Here is a 21,738-nt window from a genome sequence, read left to right as displayed (position 1 = left end):
CAGAAAGATCACAGCCCTCAGGGAGAAAGCCTTTTCTCTCCTTAAATCAAAGCTTGCATAAACCCATGGAAACAGCTGCAGCTGGAGCCACAGACTTTGTGAACGGTGGCAGGCTGAGGTTGGTAATTATAATTAGCAGTTACATAACATGTTTGTTCTTCAAAGTGCTCTACAAGCATCAGCTAATTAATGGCTTACTATGCCCCATGCAGATCCACTGGTTTTTCATGGAGTGACTAATCCTGGTGCCCCCACTGAATTCTGATTGGTGGAGGCACAGCAGCTTGAACAATGAAGCAAATGGCTGAGGGTCCAGAAGCTGGGCCCAGCTCTCTGACCAAGTGACTCCATAGGCAGCTCTGGGCCAAGACCACCTTCCCAGTTGTGGAATTCAGCAACCCACGAGGCAGCTGCCTCACTTCCTCCAAATAACTCTTAGAGGTGCTGCTGGAGGTGCAATAATAGTTTGGAATGACCATCAGTCTGGTTCAAAACGGCATTAGCTCAACGTCCCCAAGTATGAAGACTGGGATTCTGGAGTCCTTGGCGTTAGTTACAGGTTTGCCCTTGCTTCTCTGTGCAAGTTCGGCAAGTCAGTGGGACCTAAGAGAAGGCCGAACTCGATCTCTGGGTTCTCATCCGTGTCTGCCCTTCCTTGTTACTATGACTGCAATCTCTAGCCTACAGCCTGCTGCAGTTGTGGTGGAGATAAATGAATGTGGGAAATGCATAGCACAGGCAGGGCCTCAGCAGCAGAGGTAAGTTCTTCATCTACTCCTGGGATGCTTTACCCAAGGCCTTCAGAGGTCCATGATCTCATAAAATATTATATCCGTATGTGCATTTCTTTGGAGAAAAGTCTATTTACCCTATTGCTCTGTAAATTCCAAGAAGGTAGTGTCCAGCAAAGTACCTCACACACAGTGTATGCTAAATAAACATCTACTGAACAAATTGATAGATTTCATCAAATTCCTAACCCCAAAATGGTCATGAACCATTCCTCTATGGACAAATAATCACCAGCAGTCTGCATGTTGTATTTGCTCTGGTTAGACTCTCCTATGGAAAACTTCGATTGGCAACACCCAAGACATTCTTCCATAATTCTGCTACAAAACCAAGCCAGAGACCTAGACCAAAGCGACCTAGAGATTTCACTCTTCAGAGCCAAGCAAGTTAACAGCTTGAAATAAATTCCCAGAGCCATTCAAGACCAGGTGACAACCATTTGTCACACCCACGGCCAACCACCACAAACCCAAGAATCATTGCCTTTTCCCATCTTATTTCTTGGAGGCCGAGGTGTGAAATAAAGCACGTGGAAGTCTGCACTTCTGACTCATGAGAAGATCCTCTTCAAGCAAGGTTAATAATTTCAGTAAAAGACCTAACATGGGCACAGTGGTTTAAACTTCAAAATGCTCCCCATAGATTGTCTCATTTGATTCCCTCTCAACAATTATTTGAGGTAGGAAAAGTAGGTTTTATTTTCTCCCTTTTATAGAGGAGGAAACTGAGGCTCTGAGAGAATAATGCCTCACCTAATGACACACAGCTAACACATGGCACTGCTAGAACGTGAACTGAAGTCTCAAAACTCCTTTTCACCGGTAATTTCATTTGGGGGTATATATCCAAAAGAATTGAAAGCAAGGTCTCAAAGAGATATTTGTATACCCATGCTCACAGCAGCATTAGTCACAATAACCAAAAGGTGGAAGCAACACAACTGTCCATCAATGGACGAATTGATAAGCATAATGTTTATATATATACTACAAAATATTATTCAGCCAGAAAAAAGAAGGAAATCCCACCATTGGCAGCAACATGAATGAACCTGTAGTACATTATGTTAAGTGAAATAAACCAGTCACAGAAGGATAAATACTACCTGATTCTGCTTACATGAGGTCAATTAGTCAAACTCATAGAAACAGAAAGCAGAACGGTGGTACCAGAAGCTGTGGGAAGGGGGAAGTAGGGAGTTACTGTTTAACCCGTAGAGAGTTTCAGTTTTTCAACATGAAAAAGTTCTGGAGATTGGTTGCACAACGTGAATTTACTTAACACTGAAAAAATCGTTAAGTTGGTAGATTTTACGTTGTTCGTATTTTACCACGATTAAAAATAAACATTAAAAACCTACATATACATTACACCACCTTCTCTCTGAAAAGCTGTCAAATGTGCTTAATTAGGACTTTTAAGGATTCCCCCCCTGAGAAAATGGCTCATGGCAAAAAATCTCTCAGGCAACCAAGCAGAAGAGAGAGGAATCACTGGGATTTAAGGTGGGTTTCAAAAGATTAGATGCATAAAATTTCCTATCCAACTTATTTTCCCAATCCACCCTCTAAATCTTCAGGGTTTAGCTGACAAACCTAAAGCCAGGTACCTGCCCAGGTAAATGGCACAGCCAGGGCAGTACACGGGGTAAGCAACCGAAGGTTTTAGGTTCTGCTGTTAGCTTCCACGAGACAGGAGACCCACAGAATGGAGTCTATACCTGTGCATGACAAAGTACTTGTTCTCCAGATCCCTTTCTCTGTGCAAACAGAAGTGATCTTTCCTCCAGGGCTCTCAAAGCCCTCTTGACAGACATAGTGAGCCATACCGCCCAGTCTGGAGCTGTGATTCCCCACCAGGACCGCATGCTGCACTTCCGGAGGGCGGCCACAGTTGATCTCTGCAATGGGAAGTAGCACAGCACTTGTTATGACCCATGACTTCTACCCCATAATTCACCTTTTAGAAATAAATATCCAGTAATGATAGAGTCTAGTCATATGGGAGAAGAGAAAACACTAACCCCATCAAATAATCCAGTTGCAGGTATTTAAAATAAGATCGTTCAGAAGTAAGGAAAATAGAGATCTCTGTATTTAATAAAATTTATAAACATGCATGTATAGAAAATATTCCAATTATGAGATTATTTATACTATAGAGAATTCCTTGGTCAATGAAATAATCCATCTCAGGGTTATTTTACATATTAAGATTTTCTGGTACCTTTTAGTATGTATCTTCAGATCATTAACTCCTGAGTAGATAATAATGCAAATGTAGTTTTTTGGGGTTTTTTTGCTAACTGAAGAGTAAATGAAATATATACAAAATCTCTGAACTTTTTAAAGCAAATTAATGGGGAAAGTATTTATAGTTTAAACATGCAATATATATGTACCTTTCAAAGAAAAATAAATCAGTTGCATAGAGGGAGACAAACCTGGAATTATAAAATTGACATGAAATTTCTTCTCTGCAACTCTGACTACCAGAAGACACTGGAATATTTACAGAAAACAATCTGAAGGACAAGGATTATGACATTACCATTTTAGACCCAGCCAAACTCTACTCCATATAAGAATAAAAGAGTCATTTTCAGATATTTACAATTTTTAAAAAAATCTATACATATATCTTTTCTGGAAAAAAATTTAAAAATAACCTCAGACCAGCAAAAAAAAAAAAGAATCAGAATAAATGCCCTAAGAAAGGAGAAGGACAGAGCTTTAGAAGAAACACTAGTAAGCAATGAAACCAGCAGGATGTACAGGTAAGTCTCCATAATTATTTAAGTGTGACTGTAGAGCTGGATAGAACTAGCAGTAAAGGATTCTAGAACTAAAGGCTGAACAATGTAAAAAAATTAATAATTTGAAAATTAAATTCCAAACTATTTCAATAAAATCTGAGCAGCGAAGTGAAGAGAAGAAATAAAACATGGTAAATTTCCCATACAGCAGTGGGGAGCTCATAGACACGATTTTATTCAAGAAAACGTAATAAATATAAAGTAACGTAGTCATAATAATTGCAAATGTAATCCAGTTATACCTAAATCCAGAAAGAAAAATACATAACTTTTGGCCTTCATTCTGATTTTTAGTTTTCTCCCCCATCTGCAGAAAGCCAAGAAAATTAAGCACTCTTGATATCCAGACTTTTAAACCATGAGTCCATTTATGGAGATAAAGCATACAAAAACAGAGAAAATGTTATGATCTGTTCCCAACTCCCCATTAACCATTCATGGCATTAGAAATATGTGGCTTCTCTTAAATGAGCTTCTGATACAGAATTGGTAGATTTACTGTAATTGTACTCTTCTCCAACCCCTTATGGATGTCTGGTCTGTTCTAGAACCCCAGAGTTACTTCCCTGAGGGAGGCCTCTTGGAGCAGGGTTTCATCTGTCATCACTGGAGTTATCATAAGACTCTCAATATAACAGCTCAACCCACCTGACCAGTCACTTGGCTCTGAGATTTTTCAAAAAAGAGTTAGGCTCTGGTCAGTGCAGATGCAAATCCTGAGCAGTTATGGGACCAGAATGGGGTGGTCATTAAATAAATCCTCCAACCCTATCTATCTCTCAAGTCCCATGTTTGCTCATAGGAATTTGTTCCCTTCTCATACATGTTGACCAGACACAAGACAATACCCCTTGGCCCTCAGAATGTTTTCCCAACATCAAACCTTTAGACATGTTTACTGGCCCAAAACATTCCAAGACATGAGTATATTTGTGTGTACATGAGCAACCAACCGAACAGGTGGTTAATGTTTCCTAAGACTGCCCAGTGATTGTTGACATCAAAAACATCTAGTTTAAGCCAGGGTTCAGTTACAGCAGGAAATTAGAGGGATCATCAGTGAATAGATTGAGGGTATAGGTTTATGCAGGTCTATTGACCTTGAAGCTGGAATTCTAAACAGCATATTGGAGAGATATGGGAGGGAACCTGGTGACAGATAGTCGGATTAGAGGAGAAGCATAGATACTAAAGGAATAAGAGTACAGAAGATAACTAAATTGGCTCCTATATTGGACATCACCAAGAATAATGGAAGGCATGGTGGCTTTAGCTGGGACGACAAGATTTTTTTTTGGCTGTGTTGGGTCTTCGTTGCTGCACGCAGGCTTTCTCTAGTTGCGGTGAGCAGGCTCTAGAGCGCAGGCTCAGTAGTTGGGGCGCACGGGCTTAGTTGCACCCCAGCATGTGGGATCTTCAGGGACCAGGGATCGAACCCGTGTCCCCTGCATTGGCAGGCGGATTCTTAACCACTGCACCACCAGGGAAGTCCCAAGATGTTTTTAAATTAATAGTAACTTGGGGGTAGATAAGAAATCAATAGCCTGTCCTCTAGGGACTCAGGTAGATGTCCAGTGGCAGGCAATCTGGACCCAACTCTGTGAGTTCCCATCACAGAGCTATTCGAGTTGGACAGTCCCTTGGCAGGAGATATTTAGAGAGGATTCCGGCGTGGCTTGGATTAAACACATGGTTCTAAACAATAGCTATACAATCTGAATCACCTGGGGAGCTTTTGAACCAATCACCCATGCTGGAGTCTCACACACACATCCCCACCCTCACCCAGAGACAACTCTTCTGAATGAGTAGTACTGAGTTGGGTTCTTGGCATCCACATTTCTACAAAGGTGCAAATTTGATTTGTATGCACACCCGCAGCTGAGAATCTAAATTAAACATTGGTATGAATAGCTACCATTTAGTGTCATATGCATCCCGATAGGGCCCCAAGTATATATCATTACTTCTTACTGTAACCCTCCATGGTAGAGATTATTTCCCCCATTTTACAGGTAAAATGGCTCAACACGGTTAAATAAAACATCCAAAGTCACATAGGTAGTCATGTGATGGCTAGGAGCAGAATCCACATCCTTCAGACTCCTTCTCCTACACCCACTGCCTCTCAAGAGCAGCTCCATCTCTGAAAACCTACAGTATATGCCCCCTTTCTACCCCCTTCCACCTTGCTCATCCTCTCTCTCTCCTCGAGGTACACTCTATCTCCCTGAGACCTAGCAAAATTCTTCCCAGTGATGAATCGGCTCCATGAATAATAGAGGGATTCCTTTTTCCTCTGAACTTTCATGGCCTATGTTCATTTGTTCATTTATTCATATATTTACTGAGCACCTAGTACATGCCGGACACTATGCTAGTCACTATAGCAGAGAACAAAATGGAAAATATCACTACCCTCGCAGAACTTAGGGGGAGAATAATTAGACAAAAAAAATAAATCAACAAGGTAATTGTAGATTGTAGTAAATGTTATGTAGGAGGAAAGATAACATGATAGGATAGGAAAGACTTTTTAAATAGAGTGGTCAGGAACGGTTTGAGCTCTCTGAGGAGGTAACATCAGAGTTAGGACCTGAAGGATGAGAATGAACCAGTCATGTCCAGAACCAGAGGAAGAATATTTCAGTCAAATGAAATAGCCAATGCAAAGACCCTGAGGCGAGAAAGCTCTTGATGTGCTCCAGAGAGGGAAATGCAACCTGTTGGCTGGAGCACAGTTAGCAAGAGGGAGAGTGGCATGAGATGAAGGTGCAGAGAAGAGCAGAGCCAGGTCACAGAGGGCCTTGTAAGCCTTAGGAAAGAGCCTGGGTTTTATTTAAAAGCAGTGGAATGCCATTGGAGGATTTTAAGCGAGGGAATGAAATAATCTGACTTAGATTTTTAAAAGACCATTTTGACTGTTGGGTAGATAAGGGATGGGAGAACAGGAGTAAAAGGAGAGGTTGGTTAGTGTCTACCGCAGTAGCCCAACAGAAAGAGAGATGAGGTCTTGGATGCACTTGAGAGGTGATGGCGGAGACGGAAAGAAGAGGATGGATTCGAGATGCATCCTGGAAGCAGAACAAGGTTCTTGGTGATAGACTGGATGTGAGAGTGAGAGAAGAAGTAGAATCAAAATACTTACCTATCCTATTCATTTGACCTTTATTTCCTCCTTGAGGATTTTGTGGGTTTGTTTTAATGACTATGTCTTCCCAAATATATGGACAGTTCCTAAAGGGCAGAATCTTTATCTTATAATCCCTTGCTTCCCCACAATGCCTACTTACGATAGTATTTTTTACATAGTAAATAATAAACAGTTGTTCACTGCTAGCTTGCTACTACTTTATCATTGTTCAAGATGCAATATATGTTACTTCGATATGATCGCAACCCCTGAGGAAGGAAACACACATCAGTAAATTGTAAGTATATATAACAAGACAGGAACACATTACCTCTATATTTTGTATCCAAAAGAGGTAACATAGCTACCAGACACCAAGTAGATGAAAGCTGAGAAAAAGACCCACAAAAACTAATACGTATCAGTCTTGTACCAGTGAATTCTGGGAAAACTGTTTAAACTGCAATAATTTTAATCATAATAGCAGGCATCAAAATCCTATTAAACACAAGGTAGTCTATTAGATATACACTATCTTATTTATTTCTCACAGAAAACCCTACTGCAAGGTAGATGGGTTTTTCTCATGTGGTTTATAGATACAAAAATGGAGGTCCTAAGAGTCTGTCACATTCAAAAATTACACCACTACTAAAAGACAGAGCCACAGAACTTCCCTGGTGGCACAGTGGTTAGGAATCCGCCTGGCAATGCAGGGGACACAGGTTTGAGCCCTGGTGCAGGAAGATCCCACATGCCGCAGAGCAAATAAGCCCGTCTGCCACAACTACTGAGCCTGCGCTCTAGAGCCTGCAAGTCACAACTACTGAGCCCACGTGCCACAACTACTGAAGCCCGCACACCTAGAGCCTGTGCTCTGCAACAGACAAGCCACCACAGTGAGAAGCCTGCGCACCGCAACAAAGAGTAGCCCCTTCTCGCCACAACAAGAGAAAGCCTGTGCGCAGCAACGAAGACCCAATGCAGCCAAAAAAACACAAAAAAAACAAAAGGCAGAGCCAGTATTCAAACCATGGTTTTTGTGACCCCAAAGTCCAGGTCCATTATATCTGGGCAGCTTCACACTGAAAGGGGTCCACTCTAGGCTCTGACTGGGACTGACCTTATAGTTTAACTAAAACCTCAGAAGAAAAGGTTGCATGAAAAAGCATTTAAATCAGTCTGGAAGGGTTCTATGACAACTCCCTCTGCCCCAATCTTGTCTCCAAGAACTTTCCCAGAGAAGAGAGCTGCTGGAAATGGAATTCCTCTGCCACTGTATTTGCCCTGAAGCCTTCTTGGTAATGATGTTTAACCCTATGACATGGGGGTCTGGCCCAGGTCTTGCCTGGAACATAAGCCCATCACTAATATTCCCACCATGCTTAAGAGAGATGGCAGCCACTGCCACTTCTACTCAGACCAAATGGTACCCAAGAAAGCAGGTGATCCCTATTAAGACATATTCAAAAATCAATCCAACAGATACTGCAATAGGTAGTAAAAATATCATTATCACAAGGAAAGAAGCCATTTAAAAACAGTTAACATCCAAAGGAAAGAAAAAAAAATAAGCATCACAAATTTTGTATTGCATATGCATAGGGGTGTTCATTAAAGCACACGTTTCTCTGGCTAATTACATTAGGAACAACGTTTGGATCTGCATCAGGAATACAGTCAACTAATTATGAACATGGCCGGGAATTTTTCCTTAGTATCCTATTATCTGTGATTTTATTCAAATAATCAACTTCAAAATAGGTCTGTCTCCCTGGGGGAAAATGTGTTGTGCCAGTTTCAAGGACGACATTGATATTGTAACTCTGTTTCATATCTTGAAGGTAAAAATGTTTATCCTCACTGCTAGCTTTAAAATTCTACCCAAGAAAATATTCCAGAAGGAAATCTGTTTGATGAAAGGTGTAGGCAATTCATGGCATCTAATCAACAACTGACTGCACCACCAATGACTGCTATTTATGATACACGCCAGCACAATCATGTGAGTGATGACAGAAACAACAGAGTAAAATAAGGCTTCATCGAAGACTGTTTTAGAGACCAAAAAATACCAAGCTGAGAAAGAAAAAAGAATGACCAATAACGTCTATAAATTGAGGCAGACATTTTGCCAAATGCTGGGGGAATAAATGATTGACCTATTCCACTTATTGATATTGACCAAAGGGGGGGGGAAAGAAAAAGATCTTCCCAGAAAAATAAACTACTAGATGAAAAACTCCAGTAAAAGGGCAGCTACAAGTACGAAAATGGAAGAAAATCACATTAAAGCCAGCGTTCATCTTTACCCAACAATAATAGGAAGAAGTCTCTATTGTGCCTTAGGATAAGATCAGAAGGTTTATGTAACACCTGGAATTTAGTGCAACATGGTAGGTGGTAAGGCCCCAAACAGTCTAGGCGGATGAAACCAGAGTCTACACTACATTCATGTTCTAGGTCGGATAATTCAGCATTTATACCTATACTTTCTTCATTTATAAAAATGTTCTCTTCCCCTCTTAACAGTAAGCTCTTTGTGGGCTGTGTCTATATTCTATATCCTTAGAATATCCCCTGCAGTCATGTGAGTTATTAATATCATTAGGAACATTAATTTTGGTGAAGTTTATATGTAAGAAATATGGCCTAAGGAATAAGTCTGAAAGCGTAACCTTACGACAAAGTTTCATGCACTTTATGGCATGTTCTGAGTTTGGCCAAATTTAGTTAGACCCTCAATCCAGGATCACTTGGGCATTAAATTACGTACATAACTGATGTTGGGCGTTGGAATCTAACATCACAATATGTGGCTACTTGAATTTAGACAATGTTATCACAGTCATCAAAAGGAAATGGGAGGGTTATAGCATTCCCTGAAGCACATTCCCAAAAGTGTCGATAGCTTATTAACGGCTGTAACTAAGCCCTTTAGTAACAAAAAGTGTACTTGCCCTTAAGATAGTAGAAAGAAAAAAATTACTTTTTGATGGAGTTTTTATTCTAAAGTTTCCCATGAACTTTAACCTCAACTAATAATACATTTCCTTCAGATCGTATTCATAGATCATTTGGAGGAAAAAGAAAATTTTCCGTTTCACATTAAAACACTTACTGTCAACAAATAGTGTCTAATATGGAAACAGCTAGAATCTGAACACTTCAGAAACTGCAGAGGAGGTGATAGGGTAGGTAAAAGCGTGAGTGCTGGAAGAAAAAAAACACGGGTTTATCAGCATGTCTCTTAAAAAGATCTTCCATTCATAGAGGTGAAATGGTTTTTGATGCTTTGAGCTGCATAGGAATCTTTCTTTTTTAAAAAAAATAACATTAAAACTCTTCATTTTAATGTTCTAGCTGTAAACAGAACATTTGAATCAAAAACCAATAAACAGGACTTTCCTGGTGGCGCAGTGGTTAAGAATCTGCCTGCCGATGCAGGAGACACGGGTTCGATCCCTGGTCTGGGAAGATCCCACATGCCGTGGAGCAACTAAGCCCGTGCGCCACAACTACTGAGCCTGCGCTCTAAAGCCCACGAGCCACAACTACTGAAGCCCATGTGCCAGGGTTTCAGCAAGGCTCAGCCACAGGACAAGCTGGCATGCAGTCTGGAAGCCAATTCCACTATGCCTGCCATCATCTGGGCCACCTTTTGGGGGTGATTCACGGTGCTTCTACAGGCCTTAGGTATGCCAGGCACTGTGCCAGGTGCTGAAGAGATGATACTGAAGAAGACTACATGGTCACTGAGCTCCCAGATTTACAGCCCAGTAGGGCAGACTGATAAAAACTATGAAAATAATGATAAATAATATACTTACGTGTTGGGTACTAAGCAAGAGAATGTCAGAGACGACATTTCAGCTGAAACTTGAAAGATGAGAAGGAACTTCCTGTGCAGAAAGCAGGTAGCCTCCCTCAACAGATGAATGAATAAATAAAACGTGGTATACACATACAGTAGAAAATTATTCAGCCTGAAAAAGGAATGATATTCTTCAAAAGGTACAAACTCCCACTCATAAGATAAATGAGTACTAGGGATGAAATGTACAACATGACATATGAATACTGTTGAGAGTAATTCCTAAGAGTTCTCATCACAAGGAAAAAAATATCACTTTTTTATTTCTTTAATGTTGTATCTATATGAGATGATGAATGCTCACTAAACTCATTGTGATAATCATTTCATGACGTATGTGAGTCAAATCATTATGCTGCACACCTTAAACTTATACAGTGCTGTGTGTCAATTATATCTCAATACAACTGAAAGGAAAGAAAGGAATGAAGTTCTGATACATGCTATAACATGGATGAACCTTGAAAATATTATGCGCAGTCAAATAAGCCAGATATAAAAAAGACAAGTATTGTATGAGTCCACATATATGAGGTACCTACAATACAAATTCACAGAGACAGAAAGTAGGTTACCAGGGGCTAGAGGGAGGAGGGAATGGGGAGTTCTTGTTTAATGGGTACAGAGTTTCTGTTCTGAGATGATGAAAATGTTCTGGAAATGGACAGCAGTGTTAATTGCACAACATTGTGAATGCACTTAATACCGTGGAATTATACACTTAAACATGGTTAAAATGGTAAACTTTATATTATGTGTATTTTACCACAATAACAATTTTTAAAACAGGTTGGCAATTATTTCAAGTAGAGAGAAAAGGCCCTGAAGCTGATAAGAGATTGACATACTGGTTGGGAGAGAATGATGGGAGACGTAACCTGTATAAAAGCCAAAAAAGACAAACCCCTGTTGGCTTCAAAATCCATGGTTAGGAGTTTGGATTTTATTCTCAGTGCAGTGGTCATTTCACTGTTTTTAGAAAGGTTTTAAGAAGAAGTAGTAAGCTTGGAAGCGGATTCTTAAAGGGACTGTTCAGTACCAGACACATTGCTGGTGAGAATTCCCAGCCCGAAAGGAAGATAAGGTCCCAAAAAGGATGGGAAGAAAATCTGGAAGACAGATAGTCCCGGAACCCTCAACTGGTCTGCTTACACTGCAAACCACTCATCACTGGACCCTTCCATGAGAGGCAAACTACCAAAGGGAAGAACACAAATGCCACCCCTTCCATGAACCACCCAATCCCCCCACCTGAACTCTCTTAGTCTTTACCCATTCTTCTCACATGATACTTAGGAGTTCACCCTTACAGAATAGTTCGTGGTGTACCTGTCTTTACTCTGCTCCCAGACTCCAGACTTACCTAGTCACAGGATCTATCAAGTATGCTGGACTCTGGATTTGTTGCTAATGATAACACAGTTAAAGTGATTCCCTCACCTTGCTCCTGGCTTGGTTGAATTATAAAAAGTCAAATTCTTTAAGCTGTCACTTACAACTGGCACCTTCTCTGAAAATCAAAAAAAATAATAATAATAAGGGACTTCCCTGGTGGCGCAGTAGTTAAGAATCCTGCCAATGCAGGGGACACAGGTTTGATCCCTGGTCCGGGAAGATTCCGCGGAGCAGCTAAGCCCATGTGCCACAACTACTGAGGCTGCGCTGTAGAGCCCACGAGCCACAACTACTGAGCCCGTGTGCCGCAACTACCGAAGCCCGCGCACCTAGAGACTGCGCTCCGCAACAAGAGAAAGCCCGCTCACAGCAACGAGGACCCAACACAGCCAAAAATAAATAAATTAGAAAAATAAAATGTTCAGCAGAAAAATGTTTAAGAAAGTAATAATAATAGCAAAATAATAGGAAATGCAAGCTAGAGATGGTGTCCTTTCCAGAGAGCGCATGGAAATGTGTGATGGATGTTTCCACAAATTCCTACCCATTTTGGAAGATTTCATCCTCACTTCCAACATGCACTTCTGAGGCCTGCTCAGGTGCGGAACTTGTGTCACAGTGCCCCACCCCCCACCCCCAAGGCAGCAGCAGAGCCTCCAGGGACACGGTAATTGGGAAAAGGCAAACAACAGGAGCCGCCAGCTGTGTCTTCTCTAATGGGGAAGTCCGTTATCCGACGTCACGTCACGGCAGACACGCTGCCGTCTGGAATGCACGGCTGCTCCTTTCAAAAGTACCTGCTTCTCAGCATCCAAGTTCACAGTTTGCTAGTGTTTTTAGTGGAATTCCCAATTCCTGTGGCTTCATAACGCTGAGCTAAAAATACAGTGCCGGCTGGCACATAGCCCAGATTCTGGAGCCCCAAAGAAGAATGAGGGATAAATAAGAGGGGTGTGTTTAGAGAGAAGCAGGCACAGCCAGGAGAAGCCGGTGGCCATATGGTGAAACGGGGGAGGAAGAGGGGGGAGGGTGTCAGCAGGCAAAGGGAACAGTTATTACAGGAGGGAAAAAAGAAGTGAAGATCTGCTAAATGACAGTTCTTTGGGAAATGGAACAAGCCTTCTCCTCTAACATTCTCAGTACAATAATCCGGATGACTACTGATTTTCAAAGTAATACAAATGGTCTTATATGGAGTTTCTTATATAAATCTCTAGGGGGTTCTTTGATATACATTATGGCACATTTTAATCTAAGTTCTGTATTTTAATTGATCCATGGAAAGATAATGTTAGAACTCAATTGTACGTTTAGAATTTCTTAACCCGCAGGATGATAATTATCAGAATGTGTTTAGAGCCTGAATTGCAAATCAATATCAAAAGGATTAACTTAGCCAAGTGCATCACTGAGGTTGCTTAGCTACGCAATAAATTCACTGAAAACTTTTATATTTTCTTTTTTCCAAAATGGAAACAACTTTGTTACTTTTTCTAATGCATTAAAAAAAATTCCTTCAATACAGGAAATATATAAAATATAAAAATCATCCAGGACTTCCCTGGTGGCGCAGTGGTTAAGAATCCGCCTGCCAATGCAGGGGACACGGGTTCGAGCCCTGGTCCGGGAAGATTCCCACATGCTGCAGAGCAACTGGGCCCGTGTGCCACAACTACTGACTCTGCGCTCTAGAGCCCTCGAGCTACAACTGCTGAGCCCGCGTGCCACAACTACTGAAGCCTGAGCGCCTAGAGCCCGTGCTCTGCAACAAGAGAAGCCACCGCACGCCGCAACTAGAGAAAGCCCACGCACAGCAACGAAGGCCCAATGCAGCCAAAAGTAAAAAACAAATAAATAAATTTATATTAAAAAAAAATCATCCAGGATCCCTCCCAGTGGAAACTACCATGGTTAATGTTTTGATATATAGCTTTCTAAACTTTTTCATAAACATACATGTACATATGAAACATTTTCATGTACATTTACATGTACATTTTTCAAAGTTAAGGCCATGTTATTCATACAGTTTGTAACTCAGTAGTATACTGTTAATACTTACCTATGTCAATAAAGATTCTTCCCAACGTAATTTTTATTGGCTACAAAATATCCACTTTATGTACATGCTATGATTTATCTAACCAATTTCCTTATCAACAGACATTTGAAATTGTTTCCAATATTTCACTATTATAAAATAACTACAGAAAATCAAAAACGTGAGTGCCTTACACTTCTCTCTACAAATAAATTTGAAAATAAACTTGAAATAGATGATTTTTCTTAGAATATGTAAATTACCAAAATGGATATCAACAAGAATAGGAAACTTAAACAGGACCAGTAAGTATTAATTTTTTTAACTATCCCAAGGACTGCCTCTCCCTAAGTGCCACATCCAGATGGTTTTCTAGGTGAAATCTTTAAAAATCCTATTTATAGTATTCCAGAGAATAGAGAAAGAAGGAAATGTTTTTACATTCTTTCCTCAAAATTTAGAATAACATTAATACCCAAACCAACAAAGATGGCATAGAAAAGGAAAATAGACCAATCTGACTTATGAATATCAATGCAAGACTTCTAAGTAAAATTTAGCAAATATAATGCTGATTAAAAGAAAAAAAACACCAAAGACCCAGAAGAATCCATTCCAGCAACTAGTATTGATCAGGAAATATAAGTCAGCATATAACTGGTTAAAAGGAGAAAAAATATATATGATCACCTTAATACATGCCTAAAAGACGTGATAAAACAACTCATTTCTGATTTTTTTTTAAATCCCAATAAAATGGGAATAGATGAAGTCTTCCTCAATATTATGTACATATAGTCAAAAACTGGTGAACTGACGAAGAGAGAGAAAGCCAAAAGTAGAAACAAACCAAAAGCCAACATCATCACAAAAGTGGAAGCAGTATACCAGAGTGATTAAGCACACAATCTCAGAAACTAGAATTCTAAGTTCAAATTTCAGCTCTATTACTAGTTGGATAACCTCAAACAAATTATTTAACTTCTCCATGCCTCAGTTTTCCCATCTGTAAAATGTGATAACAATAGCACACACTCATAGGGATATTGTAATTGAATGAGTCTATATATATATATATATGCTTAGAACAGCACTTGGCTCACAGCACTCTCTCCGTGTACATAAGACTATAAATAGATGTATGTAACATCAAAAAGCCAAGATCATGAATGAATAATGAAACACTCCCATGAAAGTCAGGAATAAGAAAAGAATATTCAAAGTTAATACTACTACTTAATTTTTTGTTCTGAAAACACAAGCTAAGTGGTCAGTCAAGAGAAAAATATAACTTTTATAAACATAGAAAAACAAAACATGGAATTATCATTATTTGCAGATGATAAAATATTATTCCTATAAATATCAAGAGAATCAACTGAAAACTTATTAGAAACAATAGGAATTTACTGGATTTATTTAATTCATTCAGTACCCCGAAGAGAGATTTAGAGAGAAATATGAAAACAATCTCAAGATGGTATAAGCTGGGAAGCTGGACCTTTGGAAAACTCACCTTGGCAATTTAATTTTGGGGATTCCCATGTGCCCAAGGCTGTGCAGCTTGAAACTGTATCTTCTGGGCCACTGAAGAATCCTTCTTTGCAAGCATAACGAATCTGGCTGCCAAGCCTAGAGGTATAATTTCCTATGATATAGCCATCTGGGACCTCAGGAGGGGTGCCACAGTCTATTTCTGAAAACAAATTAACGTCAAACTCATTGCTATATGAATGCGAATTTTCAAAATTCATAATCTCTCTCCACCTCTACCTCATGCCCTCTCCCCTCACCTATACACACCTGAGCCATATTTTAAATAGGCTGGTTCATTTCCACATGACTTCTGGGCATGTTTCCAGTGAGTGTCTCTATTCATTCTTCTGGCCTTCCACAGGTAATAGCATTTATACATGCACAAAACTGAATGGATTTGGCAATCAACCCTCACTAATTGATACTAACTAAAGAGGAGAAGCCTAGCCCAGCAAAGTAAAACATGTGAATTGCACAATACCTTAAGATATATAGGCTTTTATAACTTCCCTGGTCACTTTTGAGATGGTGGCTCTTATCAGATCAGCTCTGTTTACTATCTAACATAATGGTTAACATCTGAATATCTATTAACAACTCAAAATCCCCGAAGCATACTAATTTTAGCTTTTTTAATATAGCCCCTTCTATCTTGACTGTTATTTTATTTCATAGGTTACAAAGGAACAGATCCAACACACATCCCCAACACAGACCCACAGACATAGGCTCAGAGCAGGAGAAAGTCACCACCAACAGACTCTCACCTTCGGATGCTGCATTCTTTGACAGAAACCCACCTGTGCACGACGTGGCATCTCTGGTTGGATGGAAAGGCTCAGGCCCACCCTTTGGCAAGTATCCATCCATACAGTAGCATTCAAAGCTCCCACGAGTGTTCACGCACCGTCCTCCATGCCTGCACCGGCCGGAAACCTCACACTCATCTATGTCTTGAGACCCATCCCAAATATAAGAAGGGACAGAAAAACAGAAAAAAGAAAAAAAGTGGGGGGACATTGTGACAGCCACTTCTCACATTCCCAATCTACACTTATAAGTGAATGCATTCGCTTGTAATTGTATCATGAATTTTATTTTACTCCTTAAGAGTTCTTCTCCTGTATCCTACACATCGTAGGCACAAAGAGGTGCTCAATAAATATGTCAGTGTGTTCTGAAAATTTATAAAAACCAACAAGTATCAACAAAACAAATAACCCAAGAAAGTGAACCCAAAAAAGTATGCTAAAAAAACTCAATTACTATAAAATAAGGATAGCCTCAATCTCGTACTAAAATATCTGAAGCAGAACTCCTGATACAAAACGATTTAGACCAGAGTGAAAATTGCTTTCCAGCTCATGAGCATAGGACGACGCAGCAAGAAGTAAAGAAGATAACTCAGGAGGGTCTCGCTAATTTTACCAAGATTAGAAGGGCTTAAAACAGCCTTCAAGAAGGAAAAGACATGCTCCTTAGCCGACTTTTCCCCTTGACTGAAGATTGCCGGTGGTAGCAGGTCCAGGAGTAAAAACCACACAATAATTCAGAGGCTGAAAAAGAAATCTCTCTGCCAGTTAGCAGTCTTTTCCCCCCAGAGCTGGCTTAGTGAACAAAATTTAAAACTTTGGAAACTCCATCAGAGCCACACACACACCAATTTCATTTAGAGAAAGAAAAGTACTAAGTAAAAGGGGACTTTTTCCAGGACATTTGCAAGAACCATCGGGGGGCAGAGGACAGGGGGGCATCGTGACTGAAGAAAGCCTGGTTGTTCCCAGACTCTGGGATTTCAAAGAGCAGTCATTTTGGAAGGACTGATATAAGGTGGCCAATATTCTATTTTGCCAGTAAAGACTTTTTTTTCCCTTAAACTAGCACTATGATTTCATTTAAAAAAAGAATATTTTAACAACCCCCCCCCAAAAGGAAGAATATAATCTCAGAATCCTTTTAAATTGTTTAGTGTGATTTTATTAAAATTCACTACATTCTTTATATTGGTTTGTTTGTTTTTTGGTTTTGGACCAAGGAACACCTCATCGCTTCCTGATTGTCGTCTGGGAACCAGTAATTCATTCAGTTGCTGGAGGAGACCCAAGTTACCAATTCTGATCAACCTACATCTTTAGTGCAGCAAACTTTGGGAACTCTGTGGGAGATCAGCTCCAGAGATAGCTGTCAACAATTCCTCTCCTTCCTTTCTTGCATGCTTCTCCTCCCATCAGGAATGCAAACCATTTCCCCTCCCCTTGAGCTGGTCTTGAGACTTGCTTTAGCCAATAGAACTCGGCAGAAGTGATACAGTGCCTGCTCTGGACCCAGCCTGAGAAGATGGCTGGTAGCTTCCTCTTTCCCTCATTTATTTATTTATTTTTAAGATTTTTTTTTTTTTTTTTTTATGTGGACCACTTTTAAAATCTTTATTGAATTTGTTGCAATATCGCTTCTGTTTTATGTTTTGGTTTTTCGGCCGTTGAGGCATGTGGGATCTTAGCTTCCTGACCAGGGATTGAACCTGCACCCCCTGCATCGGAAGGCAAAGTCTTAACCACTGGACCATCAGGGAAGTCCCCCTCTTTCCCTCTTTTAGAATCCAGTGTCCATGCTGAAGAAAATCCGTGCTTGGGAGAGAGGCCCTAAAGATGAGATGCCATGTGAAGACAGAGGCCACATGGAGGAGAGCTAAAGTGGCCTGGTGAACAGCCAGCATCAAGGCCCGAGCCATGTGTGAGAGAGGCCTTCTTTTTTTGGCTGTACCGGGCGGCATGCTGGATCTTAATTACCCGACCAGGGATCGAACCCTTGCCCCCTGCAGTGGAAGCGCAGCGTCTTAACCACTGGGCTGCCAGGGAAGACCTGAGAGAGGCCTTCTTTCACCTGCCAGCACAGCACAGCCTCGCCCAGCCACCAGCTGACTATGTCTACACATTACAAAACCACGCAGCCATGGAATTGTGACAAATGATAAATTGTTGTTTTAAACCACTAAATTTGGGGTGGTAGGGGGTGGGAGGAGTGGGGTTATGCAGTAAGAAATAACCAAGACACTCTTGACATAGGAAGAGACTGTGAAGTCCAAACAAGGTTAAGAGGATACTGTATTAATGAAAAAGAGGGGAAGTTCTGAGAAAACAATGAAGTCTTAGAAATTAAAAACAAAATATGAATGCCAAAAATAAAAACTCAGTGGAGGCATTGAATAATAGGTTGGTCACTGCTAGAAAATAAATTCACAAATTTCAACCTGAGGAATTCTCCAAAGCACATAGAAATCTTAATTATATAAGATAGAAACTATGGGACAAAAAAATGGTATGAGGACAGACCCAAAATATTCAATATCTATTTAAAAGGAATTACAGAAGAGAATGGAGTAAATGTATAAGAATTAATATCAAGAGAAAAATCTCTTGGCTTATGTATTCAAATCCAAATAGCCTTTTAAGGTGACAGGCATGAATGTTGAAAAATGAGTCATTCTGAATTTCATGGAATAAGAGAAAAATCTATAAACCTCCTGAGAGAAAGGAATGGTAATTTATGAGGAAAAGAGAACCAGTCTGACCCAGGACTTCTTGTTTGAAACACTAAATGCTAGATAGCACTGGAAAAATATTTATAGAGTTCTAAGGAAAAGAGAGCAAAACATCGTGCTATATTTAAGCAAAGGAATGACATTTTAGAACATGAGTGATCTCAAGAACTACACTACTGACATTTCCTTTCTGAAAAAGATTTTGAGAAAATACTCGAGCCAGTGAAAAACATCAGAATAAATAATGTCAAGAAAGGGGAAGACATCATAAAACACAACAAAGAGTGGTAAGAAATGAAACCAGTAAAACACACAATTGTTGATAACAGAATCATGGAGGTTTGGGTAACTGTTAAGAAAGGATTCTTAAAAGTAATATAAAATAAAATCAACCTCAATCTAGTACAAACTTTAGAAATGATTTCAACACTGCAGGATCTAACGTGTTCCTAGATTGGATCCATCATTTTAGCTTATCAAGATTTTTTTATTCCACTGAGGAATTTGTAAAATGTGTTTATGTATATACCTTTAACACAGAAGCCATATTCCAGCCTGTCCCCCTGCCTCAGACTCCTCAAAGACAGTGAGTGGGAAAAATGAATTTTTCAGTAGACAGCTAAAAATAAGGGCTCCAAGTATTATAAGGCAAAGATGCAGTGGTATGGAAAAGACCTGGAGTTTCTAGATACTGATTAGCTCTGTATGAGTCACTATAGGCATTAATCAGTTTGCTTTGTGCACAATCATTCAATAGCCTAATAACAATAATTATTATAATGATTGTTAATAACAATAACTCCTGCATGTCATCTTGTACATGCCAAGCACGGTTCTAAGCACTTCATTATTTATTACTGATTATTTTCCATCTTATTTAATCCTCACAATAACTCTGGGTGATTGATGCTATTATTATCCCCATTTTATAGATGAAGTAACTGAAGGATAAAATGATTAACTGGACTGAAGTCACACAGGCTAAGCAGTGCAAAAGCCAGGATCAGAAGCCAGACATCTGGCTTCTTGGACCTTATTCTTAATCACTACGCCACACCCTTTCTCCCTTTACAGTCTAATTGTACCATCATCCAATCAACAATTCTCTATCTTGTCCACAGAGATTGTCAAAGATATCAATTGCCTTAAGGATGTCTAGATGTATCTACCCTGTATCACTGAGATGAGTATGACACGATTTTGACTTTTAATCCCCTGCTACGTCCTAATGCTCACAAACCAGCCCTTTTCTAAACTTCTAGAGGGACTTCTCTGGCGGTCCAGTGGTGAAGAATCCACCTTCCAATGCAGAGGACGAGGGTTCGATCCCTGGTCGGGGAACTAGGATCCCACGTTCCACGGGGCAACTAAGCCCACGTGCCACAACTACTGAGCTCATATGCCTCAACGAGAGAGCCTGTGTCCTGCAAACTACAGAGCCCACGCGCTATGGAACCTGCGGGCCACAACTAGAGAGGAGAAAACCTGCACACCGCAACTAGAGAGAAGCCTGAGCACTGCAAGGAAAGATCCCAAATGCCTCAACAAAGATCCTGCCTGCCGCAACTAAGACCTGACACAGCCAAAAATAAATAAAATAAATAAATAAATTTTAAAAATAAGTAAATAAACTTCTAGAATCTTGGCTGGATAAACACGTTAAATTCATCAGAACAGCTTCTCCACGTAGTGGTAGATTCCATGGGGTGTCCAAGGTTACCACATGTTTGCTTGTGAAGAAAAAATGTTCTGAGCAACCTTATTAACATACTTAACTAATCAAGGGAGAAAATTCCCTATGCCCCATTCTATATATAGGATTATTTAATTTTACCCACAGCCAGAACAACTCCTTGGTAGAAAGTAGCAAAACCGAGCAGGACACTCTGACCTCGTGCCAGGGCCCTAGTGTTCTATATTTAAAGTCTTTTCATGGATTTGAACATCAAACAGACCCAGGTTTGAGAACTGATTCTGCTACTTACTATTTGTACTAATACCTGTTCCTTGACCTTTCCAAATCACTTCTGTAAAATGAAGTTAATTATAGTAGGTCTTTTTGCAGAGATTAAATAAAACATGTGGAAAGCACTTAGCACAGTGCCTGGCTGACCTTTGGTCCTCAATACGTGTTAGCTAATAAGTGAGTGGACCTTGCCTCTCTACTGACTCAGTTCTTCCTGGAGCACAAGCCACTCCTTCATAACCCTGACCCTGACCATGAGCAATGAGCGTGCACATGCATACACTCACTGTCACAGGATTCTTGGCTGGAATCAGGGGAGTGGCCACATGGCTTGTTGCACTAGATCTAAATGCTCTAAGACAGAGGCCACCTTCCCTCCTCAAATGCCAAGTTCAGCTCAGAAACCTACATCTTAAGAAGCCACATTAGAGGAACACAAACACCCATTTAAAATCAGAACTGTTAAATTCATATCATTTATTGATATTATCCAGTGTTGGCAAGGATGTGAAGAAATGAAGACCTTCATGAAATGATTAGTGAGACAGAATATTGGTATGAACTTCCTGGAATACAGTCTGGCACTATGTATCAAAATGTAAAATGTGTAGGTATCCCTTTGACATAGAAATTATTTTCCAGAAT

General features: G+C 40.1%; 1 protein-coding gene across 2 annotated transcripts in view; it reads right to left on the bottom strand.

Annotated features, from left to right (window-relative positions):
• The window catches only part of SUSD1 (sushi domain containing 1), a 125,749-nt gene that overhangs the window by 84,262 nt on the left and 19,749 nt on the right, over positions 1-21,738 (bottom strand). For both annotated transcript variants that reach the window (XM_030859006.2, XM_030859013.2), the window contains exons 4-6: positions 16,387-16,539; positions 15,567-15,746; positions 2,513-2,692 (exon numbers count right to left, since the gene is read on the bottom strand). In XM_030859006.2, the coding sequence (XP_030714866.1) occupies positions 2,513-2,692; positions 15,567-15,746; positions 16,387-16,539 (513 nt within the window). The remainder of the gene's footprint in view (positions 1-2,512; positions 2,693-15,566; positions 15,747-16,386; positions 16,540-21,738) is intronic.

The sequence above is a fragment of the Globicephala melas genome, chromosome 6 (genome assembly GCF_963455315.2).
Source record: "Globicephala melas chromosome 6, mGloMel1.2, whole genome shotgun sequence".
Taxonomy (NCBI): Eukaryota; Metazoa; Chordata; class Mammalia; order Artiodactyla; family Delphinidae; genus Globicephala; species Globicephala melas.
The sequence above is the reverse complement of the archived record's forward strand: the minus strand, read 5'-3'. Positions and strand labels throughout refer to the sequence as shown.